Source organism: Eleutherodactylus coqui, chromosome 4, assembly GCF_035609145.1.
Source record: "Eleutherodactylus coqui strain aEleCoq1 chromosome 4, aEleCoq1.hap1, whole genome shotgun sequence".
In the NCBI taxonomy this organism is placed as follows: domain Eukaryota; kingdom Metazoa; phylum Chordata; class Amphibia; order Anura; family Eleutherodactylidae; genus Eleutherodactylus; species Eleutherodactylus coqui.
In genome coordinates this window covers 34,375,120-34,398,115 of record NC_089840.1, presented here as the reverse complement: position 1 = coordinate 34,398,115, position 22,996 = coordinate 34,375,120, and the positions used below count along the sequence as shown (strand labels likewise).

Below are 22,996 nucleotides of genomic sequence, written 5' to 3'. Positions count from 1 at the left end.
ATCATCAGTGTGTGGATCTATAAAGACTGGCCCCTATTTCCCCAATCCATATACAACACAACGGGATGTAAAAAATAGAAGAGATTTTATTGCTTGGACGGAGGGAGGACAAAACACAAAAAACACAATATGGCAATTCCCTTCTCCGCTGCTCAGAAGTGCAATTAAATCGTCTGCTATGGAAGACAAAGGGTTATCCTAGGGCCCAGGATTATGGCAGGGGCCCCAGGATGAAGTCTGTGAGGAAAACAAGGAACTTGGCGATTTCTGTATAAAACCAAATCTGCATTTCTAGTAAAAGGAAAACATTAGAACCATTGAGAAGCCCTGCAGAGGCGTGTGCTTATCATAGGGTGTCCTCAGGGGAGGAGCCACATCACAGTGTGCACGTTACACGCGTGTTTATGGCGCTGTAGAGCAGCATGGGATAACACCTGTCAGCAGCCACGTGTCCTGGAAGCTGCAGACCACCTTAATTGTATTGGTTTGGCCCACAGTCCAGGGCTCACAATACACACATGGGGTAAATCCATTCAGAAGTGCAGGGCTCATCACATTTGTCAGTTACTTTGGGAGTTATTGCTTTGTTGCATGATGAGCGCCATCTAGCTGCCTCCGTTGTGCCGCTGGCGTAGTCTTTTTTTTCTGGGTGGGGGGGGTGAGGCAAGTGCAGAGAGTGGTAAAAAACCCTAGTCCGGCCCCATCCAGAAGAGTCACATACTGCCCCCCTAGCCTCCTGGATAACAGTCTATGGCTCAGTCTGTGGTCTCATCCACATCAGTCCATCTCCATGGACATGAGGCGGCGATGCTCCCTGCGCTTCTCCTGGACCGGCGGCGCCTTACAGCAGAACCGTGAACTGCAATACCCAATGAGACAGGATAAGAGCCCAGCGAGCAGCGATAGTCCAGTCCCGATTAGCAGAGGATATCTGAAGGCGTTCAGCACTGCGGGGAACAGAACAGAAAGTTACCCAACAAGTTATAACAAGGCTCCACCTAGAGGCCTAGTCCAGAACTGCAGATAAGTCAGCCCTACTACCGAGTTTCCCCTGAAAATAAGACCCTGTTTTATATTAATTTTTGCCCCAAAAGGGACTAGGTTTTATTTTTGGGGAATGTCTTATTATACTTACCCAGCAGGCTCGGTCCAGGTCCCTCCCGCTGCTCTCCAGAGCTCTGATGCTTCCTGCAGTCCTTGGCCATCAGCAGAAAATCACTTCCTGGTTATGGGACTCATAAATCCCGCCTCCAGGAAGCAATGGCTCTGATTGGTTCTTCGAGCGATGCTCAGCCGATCAGTGCCATCGCTTCCTGGAGGCGGGATTTATGAATCCTGTAATCAGGAAGTAATCTTCTGCAGACGGCCAAGGACTGCAGGAACTGCCGGAGCGGCCTGGAATGACCCTGCTAGGTAATATGTTTCTTTTTTTTTTTTAAATTATGTAGTGTAACTAGCGCTTATATTTCAAGCCTTCCCAAAAATCCTAAAAAAAACAGCTAGGGCTTATTTTCAGGGAAACACAGTATATGTGATCTACAGATGTGTATTTACAACTAGTCGGCACGGCTGCTATATGACTGGGGGGGGGGGGGGGTGAAGAAGGGGGCTAGGGCCTATAGTTTATCCTATAGCCCTCATTGTGGAGATTATGCGGCCACTTTGCACAAGGGGGCGCTGCTGTGTTGCTATATCACTGGGGGCTGCGATTTATTATATTCCCCCTCCCATTGCGCAGGGTATACGAGTAATCTACAATGTTGGCACTGACATTTACACCTCCATCCAATCACTTACAATCCATCTTGACGTTCAAGGACGTCATGTCAGAGGTGATGGTCTCCTGCCGGTTCCAGCCGCCCTCGCCACTGCGGACCCACGGTGTGACAGTGCAGTAATGACTGCCGGCGTCTTCCTGCTCACAGCCGTAGACGCGCAGCCTGTACTCCATGTCGCTGACGCGCTCCAGGGACAACTCGCTGCTGCTGTTTCTCTGATTGTGCCGGACCTGAGCGCTGCGATCCACAGCTGCGAGAAACACGGAGGAACCGCCAGACCTCTGAAGGAACCAGGAAACATCGAAAGCCAAGTCATCTGCGAAGGAGGGAAAGGAGGAGGCTATTCACAGACGATCTATACAGCGAGGTCACATGTCCGGGTCATATAGGGTCAGCGAGTTACCTGGATCCACGGCCGGACCATCTATGGTGATGATACACCAAAACTCAGATCTGTCGCCGCGATATACGCTAGAGCTGTCCGATCGCGCGCTGACATTGAACACTGGTCCTGATGGGAAGAAAGTGAACCGAAGATGAAACTCTGCCTCTGCCATCAGGTGGCACCGTGTCGTAACCCCATCCTTTCCCCAGCTCACCTGAAGTCTGGAACTCCAGCTGTACTGCATTGGTGGTCTTGTTCTGCGCCATTCTCCAGGCTCCGCCTCCTCCCTGCGTCCATGCCACAATCTCACACTGGTACATGCCGACATCCTGGATCTGTGCCTGGTAAAGTCGGAACAGGTAGGCACCTTCTTTGCCCTTCTCCAGTACCGTGTTGCTAACTGCACTTTGCCTCCGGCGTATCACCCCGTCGCGGTTCAGTGAGATGACAGCGACTGCGTTTTCTTGTGGGCGTCTAAGCAAGATCTGCACCGAATACTGGGGTGAGGGAATGTTCTGGGCCTGCACCGTGCAAATCATCTCAAACGTTCCTCCAGCTGCGGAGACCATCTGTATCAGCCGGGCGTCCACCATGATGGAGGAGTCTGGGGAGAAGAAGAGGTTACAATGGAGATGTGACGCCATCAGACATTTCCCATAAGATACCTAAGCAGAGTATGCATAGTACAGACAGTGGTAAGGAGTAAGGCTTACAGCTCTGGATGTGACTAGAGTATATGATACGATGAGACTGCAGCCCTGGATGTGACTAGAGTACATGATACAATGAGACTGCAGCCTTAGATGTGACTAGAGTACATGATACGATGACTGCAGCCCTGGAAGTGACTGGAGTATTATGATGAGCCTGCAGCCCTGGAAGTGACTGGAGTATTATGATGAGCCTGCAGCCCTGGAAGTGACTGGAGTATTATGATGAGCCTGCAGCCCTGGAAGTGACTAGAGTATATGATACGATGAGACTGCAGCCCTGGATGTGACTAGAGTATGTGATACGATGAGACTGCAGCCCTTGATGTGACTGGAGTATATGATACAATGAGAATACAGCCCTGGATGTGACTGGAGTATATGATACAATGAGACTGCAGCCCTGGATGTGACTAGAGTATATGATACAATGAGACTGCAGCTCTGGATGTGACTAGGAGTACATGATACGATGAGACTGCAGCCTTAGATGTGACTGGAGTATTATGATGAGCCTGCAGCCCTGGAAGTGACTGGAGTATTATGATAAGCCTGCAGCTCTGAATGTGACTAGAGTATATGATACGATGAGACTGCAGCCCTGGATGTGACTGGAGTATTTGATAGAATGAGAATACAGCCCTGGATGTGACTGGAGTATATGATACAATGAGACTGCAGCTATGGATGTGACTAGAGTACATGATACAATGAGACTGCAGCCTTAGATGTGACTGGAGTATTATGACGAGCCTGCAGCCCTGGAAGTGACTGGAGTATTATGACGAGCCTGCAGCCCTGGAAGTGACTGGAGTATTATGACGAGCCTGCAGCCCTGGAAGTGACTGGAGTATTATGACGAGCCTGCAGCCCTGGAAGTGACTGGAGTATTATGACGAGCCTGCAGCCCTGGAAGTGACTGGAGTATTATGACGAGCCTGCAGCCCTGGAAGTGACTGGAGTATTATGATGAGCCTGCAGCCCTGGAAGTGACTGGAGTATTATGATGAGCCTGCAGTTCTGAATGTGACTAGAGTATATGATACGATGAGACTGCAGCTCTGGATGTGACTAGAGTATGTGATACGATGAGACTGCAGTCCTTGATGTGACTGGAGTATATGATACGATGAGACTGCAGCCCTGGATGTGACTGGAGTATATGATACAATGAGACTGCAGCTCTGGATGTGACTAGAGTATAGGACAGCTAGTTTGTACATGTCATCCTTCTTACCTTTAGTAACCCAGAAGAGACTGACGGGAGCAGACGTCTCCTCCGCTGCGGGGGTCCAGCTCTGGTTGTGCAGCTGCTTCCAGCTGGTGCCGCTGCAGTAGTAAGACCCCCTGTCCTCCTCTGAAGTCCATTGTATGCGCAGCACAAAGATCTGGGACTCCCGCCGGGAGAGGATCAGCTCCCCCTTCTCTAACTTCTGCTGGTAGCGCTCCCCCAACTGCAAGCTTCCGTCCTGATGCAGGGACCCCAGCAGCACGGGTCTGACTGCGGCGGGGTCCTCCTGAGATGGTGTAAAATACCAGGACACAGATAGGTGGGGGGCGCCGCTCATGTGACACCACAACTCTGAGGGCTCTTCTGCCATATGTGGGGCCACGGAAATATTCAGAGTCACCTGCAGATCTGAGGCTGAAGGAAAACAGGATAGTAAGCAAAAGGAAAAGAGGGCATTGAGGGGGAAAGGGGCAAAAGAGAGGGCATCGAGGGGGGAAAGGGAGAACATAAAATAAAAAGGGCAAGAAAAAAAAAAGAGACTACTCACCTTGATGTGTCACTTGCACTCCGACTGGGGGTGAGCTGCCCTCAGCAGCTCGGTGCCACATCCCGTTCCTGAGCAGCATCCATGCACTGGCTTGACAGGTATATTCCTTGGAGTTCCAGGCTTGTGGCACTAACAGCTCGTGAGTGATGGTGGTCTCTGCCGATGGATCAGGGCCCGGTCCGCTCGGCACTTGGTGCAGCTCTCCTGAGTGGATATGGTACCAGCGGACTTGAGTGATAAGAGGGACGCTGGAGTCTACAGATACCAGACACGTCAGGGTGAAGGGGTTGCCCTCGGGCACCACAACAGACCGCTCCTCTATGGACACCTTCAGCTCTGCGGGTGAGAAAGAGGATATTACCAGAGATCCCGCACTATACTACATATGCCAGAACCCTACCATGTCTCCTCATGATGCCATCCTTGGACCCCATGGACTCAACAACCTCATCCACTACAGCGCCACTTCTAGAGACTCACCAATCGGCCGAACCTCCACTCTGCCAACGTCCACCTGCTTCTCCTGGATCTTCTCCCAGCCGTCGGCCCCCTGCACCCAGGTATTAGCCACACAACTGTATTCTCCAGCATCCCACTGCTGTGCGCCATCCACAGTCAGCTGATAAGTATCGGATGCCGCAGTGTCCACCCGTAACTCCCCAGCATGGTAACGAGCTGCATACTTAGTGCCCGGCTGCAGCCGTCCCAAGTGTGTAAGTGTCAGAACCTCAGAGATGGAGCCCTCGGACTGCCGCTGCCAGGTGAGAGAGAGGTGGACGTGAGTTGCTGCGTCTTCAAATGACGCCTGGCACGGCAACTGAAACGAGCCGCCTTCAGTCACATTACGGGCGCTGGTCCGACGACCTTTGGGGGCGTGGAGGCGAAGGGTGTCAGCGATCACTGCAAACAGAGGAGAGAAGGGTTAATGAAATCTCGTATAAATAATCATAACGTGGTTGTGCTGCTGGAGTCAAAATAAGCAGTTTACATCAATAATATCACTGCAACCTGGCGCCCACTAAAAGTGATGAAAGGATGCTGCTGAAGATATCTTCAATCACAGAAGATCCCTTATTATTCTAATATTTTATTTCAATATCTAAAACACACACATTGGGCTCGATCATCAACTGATGAAAGGACAAGACAACATACAAAACAGGAGTGCCCATATATCACAGTGTTACCGCACAGGGGAGGTTTTGAAATGAGACTGTATTCATGCGTCTATAATATAACTACATGAATCTCCTATTATGAAAAACTTCCCGGGAAGTCGGTGTCTCAAATCGTATCTGATATAGAGCTGGGGTGTTTATGGTGTGATTGAGATCACATCTCAGCACAGTGTCTTATCCCAGTCTATTTGTCGATTTGATTGAACACTTTCATTTATTTGTTCAACTTGGTGGACTGACCAACTATTTTACAAAGGTTAGCCTAAATGAGCAAATAGTTCCAAACCTTCATGAGTTTAATCAACAGCTAGATCATTACAAAATTCAGGATTCAGAGTATAAGGTTCGATGCATTTCTGTCGGACCTTCAACTTTTCAAGAACCGTATGGTCAATGGTCTAGAGTATATTCATAGGTCTGTCTATATATCAGTTTGACAGACGTATGCTAAGTAGTATCAAGATAGACTTGTCTAGATAGTTGCTAGTATCTCCTGATCTTATATGGATAAAAAAAACTTAGAATCTCAGGATACTCAGTAGTGATTACATCTCCCTATAGTTTGGCAAATAGTCAAATTGTATGACCCGTCTCCTGATGGCTAGAGATTGGGGCCCCTACCCACCATCAGGGCAGGAGGCTACACAACTCTCTCTCTATGCATTAGCCTAATAGAAAACCGCTCTTTATTCAGCGCTCATACTTTAGTCTAGATATCTAGTTAATGCGGTCATCACTATTTGACCCGGTTTTGAGCTAGTCTAGCCAGCTGGGTGATCGATTATTTATACAGATCTAGACCTAGGCTAAGGGGTATTGTCCCCTGTTTCATGCTGAGTTCTGAAAGTGTTTGGCTTTGATATCAGAGCAATGAGGTCATGTTAAACAGACCCTGCCTTAGTTGGCGATTTTATTAAATCGCCTTGACCAATCTCTAGCCATCAGGAGACGGGTCATACAATTTGATTGATATTTGCCAAACTACAGGGAGATGTAATCACTACTGAGTATCCTGAGATTCTAAGTTTTTTTAATCCATATAAGATCAGGAGATAATAGCAACTATCTTTGTTCCTACAAAAACCAACTATCTAGACAAGTCTATCTTGATACTACTAAGCATACGTCTGTCAAATTGATATATAGACAGACCTATGAATATACTCTAGACCATTGACCATACGGTTCTTGAAAAGTCGAAGTCCGACAGAAATGCATCGAACCTTGTACTCTGAATCCTGAATTTTGTAATGATCTAGCTGTTGATTAAACTCATGAAGGTTTGGAACTATTTGCTCATTTAGGCTAACCCTTGTAAAATAGTTGGTCAGTCCACCAAGTTGAACAAATAAATGAAAGTGCTCAATCAAATCGACAAATAGACGGGGATAAGACACTGTGCTGAGATGTGATCTCAAACAATCACACCATAAACACCCCAGCTCTATATGAGATACGATTTGAGACACTGACTTCCCGGGAAGTTTTTCATAATAGGAGATTCATGTAATTATATTATAGACGCATGAATACAGTCTCATTTCAAAACCTCCCCTGTGCGGTAACACTGTGACATATATGGGCACTCCTGTTTTGTATGTTGTCTTGTCCTTTCATCAGTTGATGATCGAGCCCAATGTGTGTGTGTGTGTTTTTTAGATATTGAAATAAAATATTAGAATAATAAGGGATCTTCTGTGATTCGGGCTTTTATACAAATTAGTTCCCTCTGCCTCTGTGACTCTTGAATATATCTTTACAGCACGCTGAAAAGCAATATTTCCAGTCAGGAGTGTAGGCGTGCCGTCTTATGCTGACATCTAGTGGTCAATACAGAAAGTTCAATACGGGTAAATTGATGCATAACCTTAACAAGAATAAAAGCAGGACAAATTTCTCCTTTTATTACATGATGGTGCTTGCTGAGCAGAGAATAACTAACGGCAATCTTCAGCCCCCCTAACGCCCCCCTCCCACGACTTCCATCCAGGACGTATTAGTGCTTTCATCAATATTTCGACTTTAAAGGCTTCAACACAGAAAGGGCAAGCAGCACTACCTGTTTTATGAGAGGGAGCATAACTGGCAACCAGGGGCAAAGGGCAAGGGCCTAGTCAGCAGGCAGAGCCACAGAATATAAATTCTTTAGGAGGTGTTCATACACGAGGCTGTAGAAATAATAATCTTTATCTCTATAGCGCCAACATATTCCGCAGCGCTTACAAAACAGGGGGAATAAAAACAAAACCACAGTTACATGAAGTAATCAATTGTTGGAAACAGTAGGGGGTCCTGCTCCAACGAGCTTACATACTACAAGTAATGGGGTGAGACAGAAGGTAAAGGGCTGGAGATGTGCGTGGTATGGCGAGGTGGAGTGTGAGGGATGCTATACACATAGACAATGGTCAGGCCGTATAGTAGCCGAATCGGTATGACTGCAGGGGCCGGTTGATTGCGGCTAGCAGGGATTGCAGTCAGTAAGACAGGGAGCATGTTATCAGGCGGAGTACAGAGGGGTTTGGTTTAGGGGATGTGGTATGCCTTCCTGAAGAGGTGCCTGAAGTTGTGCGAGTCAGGGATTGCCCGGATAGTTTTGGGTAGAGCGTTCCAGAGGACTGGTGCTGCTCTGGAGAAGTATTGGAGGCGGGAATGAGAGGTTCGAGTTAAAGGGGCACTTAATATGATTTCTTTAGCAGAGCGGAGGGCGCGGGCTGGGTGGTGAATTGAGATGAGGGAAGCAATGTAGGGCGGGGCGGTGCTGTGGAGCGCTATTAGGATGAGGGTAGTGAGTTTAAATTGTATTCTGCATTTTCCAGGCAGCCAGTGCAGTGACTGGCACAGGGCAGAGGCGTCCGAGTAGCGGCTGGACAGGAAGATGAGCCTGGCTGCTACATTCAGGATGGATTGCAGAGGGTAGAGTCTGGTGCAGGGGAGGCCGATCAGCAGCGAGTTGCAATAATCGAGCCGAGAATGAATAAGGGCAACAGTGAGCGTTTTTAGCGTGCCCACAGTGAGAAAAGAGCGGATTCTTGCGATGTTCTTGAGGTGCAGCTGACATGTTCAGGCAAGAGACTGAATATAGGGGGTAAAGGAAGAGATCAGAGTCGAATATAACCGCAAGGCAGCGGGCATGCTGGGAGTTATGGTGCCTTTATGCTCAGTTGCACTTTACTTAAAAAAATGGGGAATGATTAAACATTAGGTTATATATATAAAATGTATTTTTTACATCAAATTACCAGTAACCTTTCCAATTCATTTGAATGGGAACCCGTGCCATAGAAAAAATATCTGAGCTATATAAGACTAAGTGCAGATTACAAACCTGCATGCAGAAAGAAAAGGAAATGACATGCCCCTTCTTGATACACATTCCACACCGAATCTGCATCAGGAGTTCTGCATACTGATTTGCCTATTTACAAAGACTAAATCCCTGTACGGATTCCAACAGCAAAGAGGGGCAAACCCGTGGCAGAAATATGCATATTCATAAGAACAGACCATTGTCATCCCTGCCCTAGCCCAGGCTGCCGTGTCACAGCAGAATACGCACATCTATTCAGGCTTTATACCTGCAATTCCAAACACAAGCACAAGGTGGAGCCATGATACACTCAGGAGACACTGAACGGCTGCTCCCAACAGGGTGTTACAGTGTACAGATATACAGGGGGGCAGGGGTGGATCTAGCAATTGGGAGGGGGGGGAAGGTATGAGCAGCAGAACGCCTAGGTGGGGTGGCACCTTTCTAGGATCGGCAAATTAGATGAGATTCCCTGTGGTGGTGTACTGCATTAGTGCCAGGCTGGCATTACCTTTCAGCTGAACCTGGTCCAGGTAGTTTCCGCTGTAAGTGGCGTCCGTGCTGGGCGTGGAGCAGCTGTAGTTTCCCTCGTCGGTCGCCCTTAGCTGGTGTATCTGGAGAAGGACTTCGCTGTTTCCCTTCCTCTGCAGCTGGATGCCCCCGGATCTCACCCGTTCCATGTACGAGCCATGTGTGAACGAGTTGTCCCAGGTGCTGAGCACTCCCACGGCAGGTCCCGCCCCCGAGGAGTACATCCATTCAAAGTTCTGCTCTCTGGGACCTTCATATTCACTGACATTACAGGAGATGGAGATATCGGTACCTTCCACCCGTAGGAGAGGACCAGACGGGACGCGGACTACTCGGCCCAACACGACACCTGCAGGAAGATAGAAGAAAGCAGAACATGACTAATACTGAAATTACACTCTTGTTACAGCGCAGACTAAGGGTTAGCTAGAAGAAACCAACACAACTCCGGTAGGGATTGGAGCAGAATAATGATCTTAGAAGATGCATCACTGCCTGTGACATATAGACTGCATAACATTGCACCATCCCCTGCAGAACATCACTTGCAGTCCCCCAAAAAGCAGAGCTTCAGCACTCAGTTCCTAATTAATGCAGAGCATTGCTCCCAAAGGCCTCTACAGACTGTTATCTGACCAGTCCGCAGTGCAGCTTGCCTTGAACCTCTCCGCTTTCATGGCGGCTGTATTACACGAGACACCCCTGTCCCGGACATGATGGTGGAGGATATATTATAGGGTTATAATAGACGGCACTTGACCTCTTGCCTCAATGATTCTAACGCTCACCCCAGGGTTATAAGACGAGACTGAAGACCTCGGCGCAGCCCGTGATATCATCAATAGCCAATCGTCGGCACACCCAACACAACAGACCGTCTATTCATAGAGTCATGTTCTGTCTCGCCTGCAGCAAAGAATTCTGGGACATAACTGACAAAAAAAGCGCTAACCTGAGGTCAACAGGGTTAAAGCCGTCCTTACTGCGCCAGCAATTATATACCGTTAACCCTTCCACTGCCAAAGCAAAAAAAAAAAAAGCAGTTGTTGGTGACCAACCACCCCTAAAAACACTGACCGGTCCCCTTGTCCTGGCACCCATGCCGTGATGCAGCAGCCTACAGTGCCAACGACAATCAATCACACATTTTGGCGTTTAGTCCTGCGCATCTCTGCCATCGGAGAGGGGTGAGTTGCGATGGCGCTCACAGCAGTATGGCAGCGTGAGGCTGTGTCACCGTGGTCACAAACAATTTTGCAAGGTGCCTAGCGGAATGATGAATATTAGTGAGAATTCCCTGCGGGGGGCCGCGACGGATGCAGCGCGTCGTAGTTCCTGGAAGCCATCGCACATACAGCTGAATGATTATATTCTAACACATTTCACAGACAACCTCCAGCAGAGTCAAGTCAACGCCTCCGAAATGCGTCAGCGCCAAACGAACGTGACGCCTGCACTGCCCAGGAGATGAAGAAAAGCCGCGCCGTGTTGTGTAACCGACGTGTGACTTCTGCATCGATTTCTAGGAGGAAAGAAAGAAACAAGTAAAAACGCGTGAAGATTACAGCCGGCTCGTCTCGTGTGACATTGTGCAGCCCTGGATTCACAGGATGCGTCACGTGCGCGGGCTCTAGAACCTTCTCCTTCTTGATCTCCACATTACAGGTTCTCGCCTTCCTAATCCTCCTGGAACAATCACTCGGGGAGGGAAAGCGCCGTCTTAAGATCCTCACTGTCTGTGATCTCCGCTCTCCTGAGGCTTGCAGTATTAAGAACAGGCCGGGAATCAAAATGCGTGTGGTGTCAGTGTGACGACGCCAGCAAGACGAAAGCTTAGCTACTAAAGTGACAAGTGAAAGTCACATCGAGTACAGGCGGAGACTGAGTGATCCTACCACCGGTTATGTGACCTGCTCACCCCACAACACGGACCCTACTAACACTCCTTTATACACCCGCACCCCCGTCACGTGACCTCATCAAACAGGTTTTCTGATCGGATGATTGTAACATAAAGCTAATGCCTACGAAATGTACGCCAGGACCAACAGGGAAACGCTGCCCGAGAACGCAGCGTCACGCCCGGATGGTGCAATTATCACACACGACCAGCTGTGGCGTGCGGGAGAAAATGGCTTATGTAACAACGTTAGAAGGAAAAACACATACATCACCTTAGAAGCGCTGTCCGGCTCCGGCCCGTCCTCCCCTGATCCGACACGGTTCTTCATTATCTCCTCTGGATGGGGATTAGAAAATCCCCACCTCCAGGAAGCGCTGCTAGGAACGCCCCCCCACCCAATCCTCGCAAGTGGGGCTACAAAGTGTAGCGCCACAAAATCGCTGCGAGAAAAAGCAGCGATATCGCATGGACCACCGAAGTGATATCGCTGCGTTTTTCTCGAGACGATACCGTGTCGCCCGTGTGGAGAAGGCCTAAAAGTCAAACTCCATGGCAGAAATCAGCTGTGTGAACATGGCCTCAGGCCTCATTCACACAGGTGACACTGCATAATCATATTGCATCGATGGTCCGTGCGATATCACTGCGTTTTCTCGCAGCGACTGCACGGTTTTGTAGCGCTCCAAAGTCGCAAGTGGTGCTACAAAGTCTCGCAACTTTGTAGCAGCAGCACCGCTTGCAAGGATTTTTAGCACTCGATGAACCAATCACAGCCGTTCGAGTGCTGGCTCTGATTAGCTAAGCGTCAGCCAATCAGAGGCAGCAGTTCCAGTAGGCGGGGATTTTTCAATCCCCGGCCAGAAGAGATGAAGAAGAACAGTCCCGGGGACTGGGAGGAAGCTGCAGAAGCGCTAGACAGCGCTTTTTCCCCCCCTAAAGCTAGGGCTTAGGTTATGGCTTTCACAGTAGGACTTACTGTCAAAGTTGCATTGTACTGCACAAAAACTGCATTTTTATGTGATGCAAACGGAGGGAGTCCCCTTACCATCTTCAGGATTAGGGTGTGTGAAGACACTGAACATGGCGACCACCCATTACAGGTCGTTGGGTGTATTAATGCTTTTACCTGTGTTAAGGTGGGGCAGACAGGGTGGCATCAGACAGATGGCATAACAGTTCCCAGCAACTTTCATGTTTGTACAGGTCCCTGACGTAGGAGAAGTCATCACCCAGCCAGAAGGTGACCTCGCCCTCAGAGGCGACAGGAGGGCAGCAGCTCCACACTCTACGGGGTTAACACCTGAGACTACAGAGCATAAACACCGGGCGGGCGAGGTCCCGGGAGCGTTACAACAGGAGGCTGAAGTAATCCCAGAAGTGACGCCCCCTGTAGGAAGTATACTCCAATATGTGGGGTCAGTGAAGAGCAGAACATGGAAACCAGGACAACGCCAGCCGATACCCGGACCGGAAAGTACCCAGGAGGCTGGATACTGACCCGTGTGGCGTTGTACTGGCAGAACAGTGCAAAGTGCCCCCATACACTGTACCATGCCCCTACACTGCTCATACACTACCCCTTATACAGTGCCCATACCCTACACTGCAAATTGTCACTTGTACCCCTATACACTGCCCATACATATACTGTCTTTACATAGTGTATGTCCTTACACATACAGCGCCCGTATTCCGAACTCCACATGAGCCCATACAATGCACTGTGCCCCATGCACGGCTTATTCTCTGTGTGCCCCTTGTGATTCTATACACTTCTTATACCCAGCATGTCCTTATACAGTGTCAGTACCTTACATTGTGCCTTCCATAAACTACTTCTACCACATAAATACCCCGATTTGTGGTCCATACCCAGCGCTGTGCCGGCATACATTGCTTTTCCTAAGCGTGAGCCCTCACAGTTCCCATACCCTGTAAAGTACCCCCATACACTATACTCTACAGATACCCCCACATGATGTTGACCTCCAGCGCTTAACCCCCATATACTGCCTATGCTCTGCATGCGCAGCCCCAACACAGCCCATACCCAGTGCCTCATTACACTAGTTTTACCCCACATGTGCCATCATACTGTGCCCCCATACAATGCCCATAACATGCATCATACACTGCTTATACTTCATGTGTGCCCCCACATCTTAAGCTGTGCTTCTATACACTTTACACACAGCGTGTCCTCATACAGTGCCCATAACCCTACACCGAACTACCACACAGTGCTCATACCCAGAACACCCATACACTGCCCATACCTAGTGCAGGGCCCCAAAAAGCTCCTTATACCAGGGTGTCACAGGAGTGTCCCCAGACACTGTCACACTTCCATGGCTGCCCACCCGTATCACATCTTGTATCCAATCTAGAGATGGCCGCATAGGGTACTAGAGCCTCCATGCCCACCTGTATCACATCTTGTATCCAAGCTAGAGGCGGCCTAACAGGGTACTAGAGCCTCCATGCCCGCCCGTATCACATCTTGTATCCAAGCTAGAGGCAGTACAACAGGGTACAAGAGCCTCCATGCCGACCCGTATCACATCTTGTATCCAAGCTAGAGACGGTACAACAGGGTACTACAGCCTCCATGCCGACCTGTATCCCATCTTGTATCCAAGCTAGAGGCGGTACAACAGGATACTAGAGCCTCCATGCCCCCCGTATCACATCTTGTATCCAAGCTAGAGGCGATACAACAGGGTACTAGAGCCTCCATGTCCACCCGTATCACATCTTGTATCCAAGCTAGAGGCGGTACAACAGGGTACTAGAGCCTCCATGTCCACCTGTATCACATCTTGTATCCAAGCTAGAGGCGGTACAACAGGGTACTAGAGCCTCCATGCCTGCCTGTATCACATCTTGTATCCAAGCTAGAGGCGGTACAACAGGGTACTAGAGCCTCCATACAAGGCGTCAGTTTTCCCCAATAAATGCCCCTTTTGCTCTGATATTGTAATCACTTTTTATCAAGTTTCTTCCCTCCGACAACTTCTGGGGGAGGGATTGCATTTTTTTTCCAATGAGTGAAATATACATATATACACACACACATATTATATGTACAGCGCTGTTCAGTTCGCTCTGGGAATGATGGGAGAAGAAGGTGAAGTCGGTGGAGAACTGGGTCAGGGAGAATCTCACACAGAACGAGGCTCCTAATCAGGGAAGGTGGGAGCTTAATCCTGGAGCCAGCGAGGCGGCTCGCTCCTGGTATCACAGTGCAGCTCAGCCACCGAGGGGTTAGTAAGGGGCAGCATAGGGTTAATGTTACAGCTCCGGCAGCGTAGAACGTTCCAGCAGACGGTTGCCGTTTCCTTATAGGGATATCATTGTGAGAAGGCCCCCACTTTCTGACAGCTGTGCCCGGGATGGAGATGCCAGCGCCAGGCTGCGTACAGTCACCTGTCAGCACTGGTCACCCTGCTCTCATCTCCCGTGGTGAGCGATCACCGCCGCACAGACCACGTACACAAGACCAAGATTAGTACACATGACCACCGCCGCACAAACCACGTACACGAGACCACCACCGCCAGACAGACCACGTACACAAAACCTCCACTACTACACACGACCACCACTGCACAGACCATGTACATGAAACCTCCACCGCACAGACCATGTACATGAAACCACCACCACTACTACACACAACCACGTACACGAAACCAACATTAGTACACATGACCACCACTGCACAGACCATGTACAGGAAACCACCACCACTACTACACACAACCACGTACACGAAACCAACATTAGTACACATGACCACCGTCGCACAAACCACGTACACGAAACCTCCACCGCACAGACCATGTACATGAAACCACCACCACTACTACACACAACCACGTACACGAAACCAACATTAGTACACATGACCACCGCCGCACAAACCACGTACACGAGACCACCACCGCCAGACAGACCATGTACACGAAACCTCCACTACTACACACGACCACCACTGCACAGACCATGTACATGAAACCACCACCACTACTACACACAACCACGTACACGAAACCAACATTAGTACACATGACCACCGTTGCACAAACCACGTACACGAGACCACCACTGCCGGACAGACCACGTACACGAAACCTCCACCGCACAGACCATGTACACGAAACCACCACCACTACTACTACACCCAACCACGTACACAAGATCAACACTACCTCACACGACCACCACCGCACAGACCATGTACACGAAACCACCACTACCACACACACCACTACTACTACTACACACAATCACGTACACAAGATCACCACTACTACACACAACCACCACTGCACACACCACGTACACGAGACCTCTACTACTACACACGACGTACACGAGACCACCATTACTACACACCCCACGCCGCACAGACCACGTACACGAGACCAGCACTACTACACATGACCACCGCCTCATTCAAAACGGTCAACGTATTCGAAGAACAGTAACAGTCGCAAGTCAATGGACTTCACCATTATGTGTCACCGTAGCGAGGAGATGGGTGACGGCCGCACATCTCATACAGTGTCATCACCCCTGATGCTGCCGCACCCCAACCCAACAGCTGCAGGATGCACCGAGGGGAGGGGGCGCAGCTGTCATGTCCGTCAGGATGTCTGTAACAGTATAACATGGGCGCGGCAAAGTATACAACTGCTTCAGCCATCAGATGACCCCCATTTTGGGCGCAGAGCCCCCAACGGTACTGACAGACGGGAAGGTGTCAGCTGTGGACTTATATGGCTGTGCCACCTTCTTGACCAACGTGAAGTTGGCGCACGTAGGCTCCATTAAGAGCCTCTATTGCACATCCGGATGCCGCAGTGCGCCGCTTTTTTGAACAGCAAAAGCTGGCATGACGGAAGCTGGACAAAACGCATTATACGGGGTCGGCCACAGAAAAGTTGCCCGGCACCACACAGTTATGAAAGCCATCTTAGGGTACATTCACACAGAGCGGAATACTGCGCGGTCCAGCCTCAAGATCCCAGCGCACCCCAGCAACCGCCAGTAAGCAACTCCACTGCCGCTGGTCAGGTGATGAGGAATTTGCAAGACCTGACCAGCGGTAGAGGCGTTTATTGGCGGTTGTTGGGGTGTGCTGCGATCTTGTATTGGAGGGGATCGCTGGGCACGCTGAAATCAAGTACAGCTTTTCCGCTACGTGAGAACATGATCGCAAAGACAATGTGTATGTTGCCCATAGCAACCAATCCCAGCGCAGCTTTCATTTCTAATACTGCTGAGGTAAAATGAAAGCCATGCGGTGATTGGTTGCTGTAGACAATAGATAGCTGGCTAAAAGAAAATCTGCCTTTCTTGCACATAGCAACCAATCACAGCGCAGCTTTCATTTTACCTCAGCAGTATTGGAAATGAAAGCTGCGCTGTGATTGGTTGTTAGGGAAAACATAGATTTTAGTCAGTTTCTGGTGCCGACCTTCTTTTCTGAAGCGCACCCTGTGGGGTCCATCCGGCGCCGTTCGTTTCTGTCATAGGGCAGATCCAGCTTCCCGTTTTGCTGGACGGGAAGAACGGTTTTGTGAACAGGACCTTAGCGGTACAGCCGTTATCCCCCGTGTCCAGTTACGGCACTGTAGTTAACCCTTTATTGCATCACAGCGGTTAATATCTCGAAGGCCAAGATGTGGAAACAGCACAAAGTGAGGGAGGGAAGAAGTAAACTCGACCGGCCGCACGGGTAGAGACGCCTATCAGATTTGGCACGGCATGAGGGCAGCATGGCGGTAGAGGAGAGGGAGGGGCACCTGGCATCGCATCCTAGAAACAACGGCTCCAATTTGTTATAAAATCTTCTAAGTTTCGTCACAAGTTTCCATCAACTTTAGTTTTTTCCGTTACTGGCATCATCATAGCAACTGATAGCCGCCAACACCACAGCAAAGACTGGCATTAAAGGGGCATTGCCTCTCCAAGTCTAGAGCTCTAGGACAGAGGAGTACAGTTTATTGTTATCTGTTATCAGCCATTTCACTATTGTGTCACAGAATTGCATGCCGAGCGTTAATGATCCCCCATACATTCTGCAGGAAGCACCAATGTCTGTCATCGGGGATGGCGTCGGGCTCCGGTTTGGTTCTGCCGCCCTTTTTCATTTATTGTATGAGCATAGTGCTCCGCAATGAGTTAAATCCTGTAGCTCCACCCCTTTATGACATCACTGTACCTGGAGGGAGCGGCAGGTGAGTCATTAGCGCTGTTTCACACGCCGTCAGCTGATCCCACAAAGAAGGAAAAGTCACAATTAACAGAGCAGACCGCACACAGCGAGGCGTACACAAAACTAGGGAGCGAGGCCCCGCCATCCACTATACAATATAAAACACCGCCGCCCCTTCCCGAAATCTAATCCATCTCCCGGGCGACGACTACTAATGGCATGCAGCGCTCTGCATGTGGAGGTGTCAGTCTTCACTGTTCTAGCATTCTATTCATGAATCAGGATTTATTCTCACACTATATATTCTTAGGCTGCATTTACATGGTGGCTAGCAAGTGGCGCCCAAAATTCTCCGCATCACACACACACCCTCGTCAGTGAGCTATACGAGACTCCGCACATTATATGTCCTATTCCAGCATGTGAATCGCAAGATGCTTTCGTTTTTCCCACCATTGCTACGAGAGGGAAGACGCCCGTGTAAATTAACCTATTGAAAACAATGGTGTAATACAACGTGCGAGATCTGTGCGCTGTACAAACGCACAAAACTTGCACCGTTTTATCAGCTGTATAGTTGATGAGGTTCTGCAGCAGCTGAGATGTGAGTTAGGAGAGCAGTTAGTCAATGGCAACACAAGAGATTGATCTTTCTATAGGTGACAGGAGATAAGCTGAAGGAAGGGGGCGCTATTCTGTAGAGGGTACAGGTTCCTGGTCAGGGGTATAACTGGGGCTCTGGCACTGCCCAATAATACAGCATGGGGGACACTGGATGTCAGGGGAGTGCTGGAGACTTTGGGCAGTAAGGGGGGGGGAGGGGAGTGGGGTCTTTGTGTCTGCTGCTGTAGTAATGTGAGACCCCCTCCTCCCCCAGTCTGAGGGAATGTATGACCCAGGGAGGGGGAGGAGGAATTCCCTCACTGCCCTTTGTAATCCCCCCAGACACAGACACCAGAACTAATGAGTGTCAGCTCTGAGGACAAGTCCTGCTCTGTATACAGGAACACTAGGGGAGCAACACTGTACACTAGGGAGGGGGCGTACAGAGGAGGGGACAGTGCAGTTGGGCATACCAGCATAGTGGGGGGCTGTATAGCAACATGGGGGGCTGTACACTAGAGTACATTTACAACAGTATTTGGGGGCTGTGCACTGGGGTGCAATATACCAGCATAGAGGGGGCGCTGTATATCAGCATGGGTGGGGGGCGCGGTACATTGGGGAGCAGTACGGTGGGGCGCTGTATATCAGCACAGAGGGGGCTGTACACTGGGGAGCAGCAGTACAGGGGGCACTGTATATCAGCATAGAGGAGGGGGTGCTGTACATTGGGCAGCAGCAGTATAGGGGGGAGGGCGCTGTATAACAGGATTGATGGGGGCACTGTACAACAGTATTTGGGGGCTGTGCACTGGGGTGCAATATACCAGCATAGAGGGGGCGCGCTGTATACCAGCATGGGTGGTGGGGCGCTGAACACTGGGGAGAAGAACAGTGGGGCGCTGTATATCAGCACAGAGGGAGGCTCGGTACATTGGGGAGCAGTACAGTGGGCGCTGTTTATCAGCACAGAGGGGGGCGCGGTATATTGGGGAGCAGTACAGTGGGGCGCTGTATATTAGCACAGAGGGGGCGCGGTACATTGGGGAGTACAGAGGGTGCTGTTTATCAGCATAGAGGGGGCCTGTACACTGAGGAGCAGCAGTAAAGGGGGGCACTGTATATTAGCATAGAAGAGGGGGCACTGTACATTGGGCAGCAGCAGTACAGGGGGGCACTGTATATCAGCATAGAGGAGGGGGCGCTGTACATTGGGCAGCAGCAGTACAGGGGGGCACTGTATATCAGCATAGAGGAGGGGGCGCTGTACATTGGGCAGCAGCAGTACAGGGGGGGCGCTGTAAATCAGCAAAGAAGGGGGCACTGTACACTGGGGAGCAGCGGTAAAGGGAAGGGCGCTGTACACTGGGGAGCAGCGGTAAAGGGAGGGGCGCTGTACACTGGGGAGCAGCGGTAAAGGGAGGGGCGCTGTACACTGGGGAGCAGCGGTAAAGGGAGGGGCGCTGTACACTGGGGAGCGGCGTAAAGGGAGGGGCGCTGTACACTGGGGAGCGGCGTAAAGGGAGGGGCGCTGTACACTGGGGAGCAGTAGTAAAGGGGGACGCTGTATATCAGCATAGAGGGGGATACTATATATCAGCATAGAGCGGGTTGCTGTACAATGGGGAGCGGAAGTAAAGGGGGGCACTGTATATCAGCATAGAAGGAGGCACTGTACACTGCGGAGCAGTGGTTAAGGGAGGGGCGCTGTACACTGGGGAGCAGTAGTAAAGGGGGGCGCTGTATATCAGCATAGAAGGGGCTGTACACTGGGGAGCAGCAGTACAGGGCGGCACTGTATATCAACATAGAGGAGGGGGTGCTGTACATTGGGCAGCAGCAGTATAGGGGAGAGGGCGCTATATATCAGCATTGATGGGCGCTGTACACTGGGGAGCAGCCTTACAGGGGGGCACTGTATATTAGCATAGCAGGGGGCGCTGAAGTAAATGAGGGGGGGGGGGGGGGCGCTGTACACTGGGGAGCAGCAGTACAGCTGGCGCTGTGGGGAAAGGGAGGGGGTTGTATATGTAAACAAAAACTCTCTTCGCCGCCTCTGGCTAAAGCACTTTTTCCCCCTCTTCTGGCCCGAAGAGCTTCCAGTCTAGTAATAATAAACTTTATTTGTATAGCGCCAACATGTTCCACAGCGCTTACATAGACAGGGGGAATACAGAAAGACAATACAAACATCACAGAACCACGGTTACATAGTGATCAGTTGATGGAAACAATAGGGGTGCGGGTCCTGCTCCAATGAGCTTACATACTACGAATAGTGGGGTGATACAGAAGGTAAAGGGGCTGGAGATGTGCATGGTATGGCGAGGTGGAGATGTGCACGGTATGGCGAGGTGGAGATGTGCACGGTATGGCGAGGTGGAGATGTGCACGGTATGGCGAGGTGGAGATGTGCACGGTATGGCGAGGTGGAGATGTGCACGGTATGGCGAAGTGGAGATGTGCACGGTATGGCGAAGTGGAGATGTGCACGGTATGGCGAGGTGGAGATGTGCACGGTATGGCGAGGTGGAGATGTGCACGGTATGGCGAGGTGGAGATGTGCACGGTATGGCGAGGTGGAGATGTGCACGGTATGGCGAGGTGGAGATGTGCACGGTATGGCGAGGTGGAGATGTGCACGGTATGGCGAGGTGGAGATGTGCACGGTATGGCGAGGTGGAGAGTGAGCGATGTTATACACATAGACAATGGTCAGACATTTAGCCGTGTGATGGCAGAAACAGTATGACTGCAGGAGCGGTTTATGATGGCCAGCAGGGATTGCAGTCAGTAGGTCAGGGAGCATGTTATCAGGCGGAGTACAGAGGGGTTTGTTTGTTTAGAGCATGCAATACAGATGAGACGGCTGGTGTAGAGTGTCAGCTCTGGGGTCCTAGGACGCACTCACATAATCCCCCCAGCTTAGATCCTTACAGCCCAGGAAAGAACCCAGAAAACCTAATCATTAACTTTGCACAATCACAGAGGCGAGAGGGTGCAGGGGATACAGATGAGGGAGTGGATACATAAGGAGGGGAAGAGGGTGGGTGAGGGGATTAAAGTGAGGAGGGGATTAAAGTGAGGAGGTGGATACATGAGGGATGGACACATGAGGAGGGATGCAGGTGACTAGGGTCATCAGGAGGGGCACAGGTTAGGGGTGGGTCCATGAGGAGGGGGCAGTCCTGGGTCATCGAGACCCCAGAATATCCAGGACAGCAGCCATGCCCCCCAAGAGACCTGACCCCGCCTTCCCTCGGTATAACCCCACCCCCACATGTGACCCTCACATACATGACTTCTATAACCCCAGCAGTCATTTCCCCCTCGGTGTTCCTGGAGTTTCGCAATGTTTGCGCCGGTCTCCGCTCAGTGTGACGCTCCCCGCAATTGTGCACTTACCGGACAAGAGGAGGAGCAGCAGTGCTAGCGGGGGGCTCCGCGGGGACCTCATGCTGCTCCCGGCCTCTCACGCTCAGTCCCGCAGGCTCCACAGTCCGCTGAGTGCAGGGAGAAGCTCACACTGCCCGGAGGAGGAGCTGGGGAGACTCCGCCCGCACAGACCACGCCCACCGGGCACTCCCCTTTCATTGTGTCATCTCTAGGTGAGCGCTCACACCTGCCTGAGTGCCATCGAGTCACCGTCCCCCCAGGTCTACCTGCGCTGCTCTGTGATTGGCTGTTCCTGAAGGAGGGCGGGGTCTGGGCGGAGCTTCTCCTTCATTCAGGTGAAACTGAAGAGAAGGACGCCAGAAATCAGTGCAACCGGGATTACCGTAATGATACTAATAAAGACGTATTACATTGCGCTGCCGTAATTGTATGCAAATGAGAAGATGAAACAATGTCTCTACAGCGCCGCCGTAATTATAGTAATGCTGAGGTGAGATGTATCTAATCCCATTATGTCTGCTGAGGTGGCATAACTAACCCACCATATGTCTGCTGGGGTGGCGTACCTAACCCGCCATATGTCTGCTGGGGTGGTATCTACTGTATCTAAGGCTTCATTCACATCCGTGCACGCAGCACCGTTGCTAATCTCCATAAAAATTTTGTTCATGAAATTGCCCGGGGGCGTAATGGCACCGGACGGAACCTTTGGGCTGGGCTCACACAGGGCGGAATCCTGCCAGAAATCTCGCGGTTTTGCCGTAGTGAAAAAAACGTGAGATTTCCACCGGGAAAGCAAATCCGCCTGCTAATCCCGAGATTAGCCAGCCATGTTGACGAGATTTGTCAAAAATCTTGTCCACATGGATCAGCCGATCTGTTGCGGCAGAAGCCGGCGCGGATTTCCAGGCCGCAGCATGACCATTTTTCTTTTCCGTTGCAACAGAAAAGCATGTGGCCAAGCCGCTCCAAACCCCACGGCTAGGTGCTGCGGGTTTTGAAGCTGCGCTTTCCTAGCAGAAATCTTGCTGCTTTTGCTGAAGCAAAACCACAAGATTTCCGGTGGGATTCCGCCCTGTGTTAGGGTTCCATTAGAGCTTTCTGTCTCTCGGCTCCAAAAAAACGGAACCGATCAGAAGCAAACTGAAAGCTCTACGTTTTTTTTTTAAACCCGTTGAAATCGATGGAGGTAAAAAAAACC

General features: G+C 50.5%; 1 protein-coding gene across 1 annotated transcript; it reads right to left on the bottom strand.

Annotated features, from left to right (window-relative positions):
- Nucleotides 1-66: 66 nt before the first annotated feature.
- Nucleotides 67-21,952, bottom strand: PTGFRN (prostaglandin F2 receptor inhibitor). The gene is made up of 9 exons (XM_066599202.1): nucleotides 21,805-21,952; nucleotides 9,651-10,019; nucleotides 5,132-5,551; nucleotides 4,652-4,987; nucleotides 4,111-4,518; nucleotides 2,378-2,767; nucleotides 2,182-2,289; nucleotides 1,798-2,094; nucleotides 67-947 (listed from the first exon to the last, which is right to left on the bottom strand). The coding sequence occupies exons 1-9, from the start codon at nucleotides 21,854-21,856 to the stop codon at nucleotides 778-780; spliced, it is 2,550 nt and encodes an 849-aa protein (XP_066455299.1). The 5' UTR covers nucleotides 21,857-21,952; the 3' UTR covers nucleotides 67-777.
- Between the last annotated feature and the right edge of the window lie 1,044 nt (nucleotides 21,953-22,996).

Bases quoted from the DNA above. Each gene is read 5' to 3' on its own strand.
- PTGFRN (XM_066599202.1), bottom strand. From the start codon at position 21,856: ATGAGGTCCCCGCGGAGCCCCCCGCTAGCACTGCTGCTCCTCCTCTTG. The intron at 10,020-21,804 runs GTAAGTGCACAA...ATCTTCCTGCAG, and splicing joins GCTGCTCCTCCTCTTGTCCG to GTGTCGTGTTGGGCCGAGTA. The intron at 4,988-5,131 runs GTGAGTCTCTAG...TCTCACCCGCAG, and splicing joins AGTGGAGGTTCGGCCGATTG to AGCTGAAGGTGTCCATAGAG.